Raw genomic sequence first — 3,029 nt, forward strand, 5'->3', positions numbered from 1 at the left:
ATAGTAGTGGGCCAGTGCAGAAACAGAAAGATGTGGTGACTTGTCGCCTGGGCCGATGCTTTTAGGGCAGGAGTCGGCTGGACAGCTGAAGTGAAGGAAGCTGGAACTTTGATGAGTTTGGTACAGACGGGCCGGATGCTTTACCAGAGGCAACCAAACCTGGCGATTGATGATTTCGAGTTTGGGGTGAAACAGGCAGAAGGAATTGTCATCATGACAAGGTTACGCCAGGAAGGAACTGAGGAGCAGTCTAGGACAGTCCGTCCGGGTGTGTACTGCACAGAAGTAACAGCCGGAAAGGGAAAGATGAGGAAACAAGTAAATGTCACCATATACCAACTGTGGATGTATCGTGTGAAATACTCAGTAAAGAAAGTGTTAAAGTTGACTCGGACTATGTCTCCATTGCTGGGGGTCGCCTGGAAGAGGGACCGGAGTCGCCTGGGAAGTGCCCAGATGAAGCAGAAGCTGGAGATGCAGGTATGCGGAAGAGAAGAGTACATTTTTCTGTAGGGAAAGGACTGGACATGGATGTAGCAATTGTTCAGGTCACAACTACAGTCCTGTCCCTCCCTCACACATGGTGCAGAAGCAGCAGGCCCAGCCTATCTCTTAGAGAACAAGAGGATCAGAAGTCCAAAATCAGACTTGCAGTATCCTTATCATCCTGACAATCTTCTCTCCAGGGGTCCCAAACTCATTAGACCATCTGCAGAACCATTGTCAATTGTCTGCTTCAGCGGACATTAACCTAATATGTATGGAGGAACTTTATTCATGGCATACGGTTTTGTTTTTTTTTACACATACAGTATTGTGCTCCTGTTTTTTATACAATATTTCCATTTATATTCTGCTTCCAATGCTATTTCTTCTCTTCCCTGTTATATTCTAGAATTAGTGCTGCCACCAAGTGGAGAAATGATGAATCTCTTTCTCCCAGTTTATGTCACACTGAGAGATTGCCCTTGATCAGTGTGGGTCTCTAGCACAGTAATACACGGCAGTGTCCTCATTCTTCACATTGGTCATTTGTAGATATACCATGTTTTTACTGTTATCTCTGGAGATTGTGAATCGTCCTTTCACAGAATCTTCATAGTAGGTGCTAGTCCCGCCAGTGCTAATATATGCCATCCACTGTAATCTTCTATCAGGAGTCTGTCTGACCCAGTGCATGCGATAGTTACTGAAGGTGAAGCCAAATCCTTCACATGAGAGTTTATGGGAATTCCCAGGCTTTATCACCACTGGGTCTGATGACTGGACAAGTCGTTCCTGAGACCGGACACCTGGAGAATACACAGAATAAGGTTACATCCATATCCACAGCTCATCATAGTGCTAGTAATATCCTTATACTAATGTACTAGTAATGTCTCTAGTAATGGTCACCTGACACGCCGGCCAGTGATATAAAGAGGACCAGGAAAGTCTTCATTACGGCTGGGGTTACTTCTAGGAGGTGATGTGTGATCCATCAGCGCTGTCTTTATTATGTAGGAGATGTCCCAGGAGGAAGTGACGTCACCTCATTACCATATTGTCAGACATATATACGTGTGTGGCTCTGTCATATACTGTGTGTGTCATGCTGGAGACTAATACAGATATTATCCTTTTATTTGATTATATCATTTATTTCCACATTAATAAATATTTAGCCATCAGTTAAACATCAAAATAAGAAACAAAGATTTCATCATTTTTAAGATAATCAGATTCTAAGTTTGTGATACATTTGGAAAAGGCCTCTTGTTCCAGATATCCAGTACATGTGATAATACTATAGATACTGAGCCTCTTATTTATTCCACTAGCGCAATAATATTTTATTCCCCACTCTAAAATATATTAGAGCTAGTGATGAGCGAGCATACTCACTTGCCCGAGTATCGCTATACTGTTCAGCGGGAGTTCGGATCCCCGCCCTGTATTTTTGGCGATCTTTAGATGCAGGGGTTGTCTGCCACGCACTGTAATGCCGCATCCATGTTGGTTGTGGCATTACAGTGATTGGCTGGCCACGCAGCGTCATCAAGTCTATATCAGACCTGGTGGCACCCTGCTCGGCACTGTATGTGGAAATATAGATATCAGTGCTAGTCAGGCAGGCAGTGTATGTGGCATACTTCATTGCATACATCATGATGGTCCATTCCATTACTGTCTGCTGCTACCTATTACATATATTGACCGTGTACACATAGTCCCAGGTATCAGTGGCTAGGAACAATTTTTTTTTGCATCTTAATCCTGATTATTTTATTCCAAAGAAATCCAGAGCCCCCTTTTTTCTCTCCATTTGCTTGTTGACACTACAGAATACAGCCAGATCCTTTTCATATTACAGCGTGAAAAAAAAATTCTGCCATTTTTGTGGTACTGTAAAAATTTTTTGGATTGTCGTATACAATTTCTTGACACCATTTTACTGCCCAAAAATATGTATCTGCTAGGAAAATATTTAGCTACAGTGCAGATATTTTACACTGGGTTTTGTCCGCCACACGGATCGCATACCATTGCGCTCATTGTGCCATTTCACACCTCCACAGAATTGTTTTTGTTGTGTCTTAGACTAATTATTAACACAATTTGGCTGTGTACACGCATGGCTCCACACACCTAATACACACACGGTTCCACTTTCTATGCCTCGTACACACACGGCTCCACTCCGTACACCTCGCACACACATGGCTTCACTCAGTACGCACATGGCTTCACTAAATAAATCTCGTACACATGCGGCTCTGCTCCACACACATTGTACACACGCGCTACGCTCTGTACACCTTGTACACATGCAGCTTTGTGTGATGTACTGTGTACGATTCATATAGCGTCTTGTGCTTGGGTGCGAGGAAAAACACAGGAGACACAGGTGTGATTAGGAAGGACTTGTATTACTTCATACAAGTAAGCAAAAGGGCTCACACAGTTTGCAGATACAGAGGCAGGAGACACAGCAGGCCAGAGTAAACTTTAAGCACAGCAGAACTTCCACAACAGCTTCATGCTCTCTC

The 3,029-nt window shown here is 43.4% G+C and overlaps 1 gene segment (V, D, J or C); it reads right to left on the minus strand.

The window, feature by feature from the left end:
* Window positions 1-972: 972 nt before the first annotated feature.
* Window positions 973-1,441, minus strand: LOC141089203 (Ig heavy chain V region 914-like). The segment is given in 2 exon segments: window positions 973-1,292; window positions 1,396-1,441. Coding segments are annotated over 2 exon segments (366 nt in total).
* Between the last annotated feature and the right edge of the window lie 1,588 nt (window positions 1,442-3,029).

This window comes from Dendrobates tinctorius, unplaced genomic scaffold (assembly GCF_039654945.1).
Source record: "Dendrobates tinctorius isolate UK_male_01 unplaced genomic scaffold, ASM3965494v1 ptg000044l, whole genome shotgun sequence".
Lineage (NCBI taxonomy): Eukaryota > Metazoa > Chordata > Amphibia > Anura > Dendrobatidae > Dendrobates > Dendrobates tinctorius.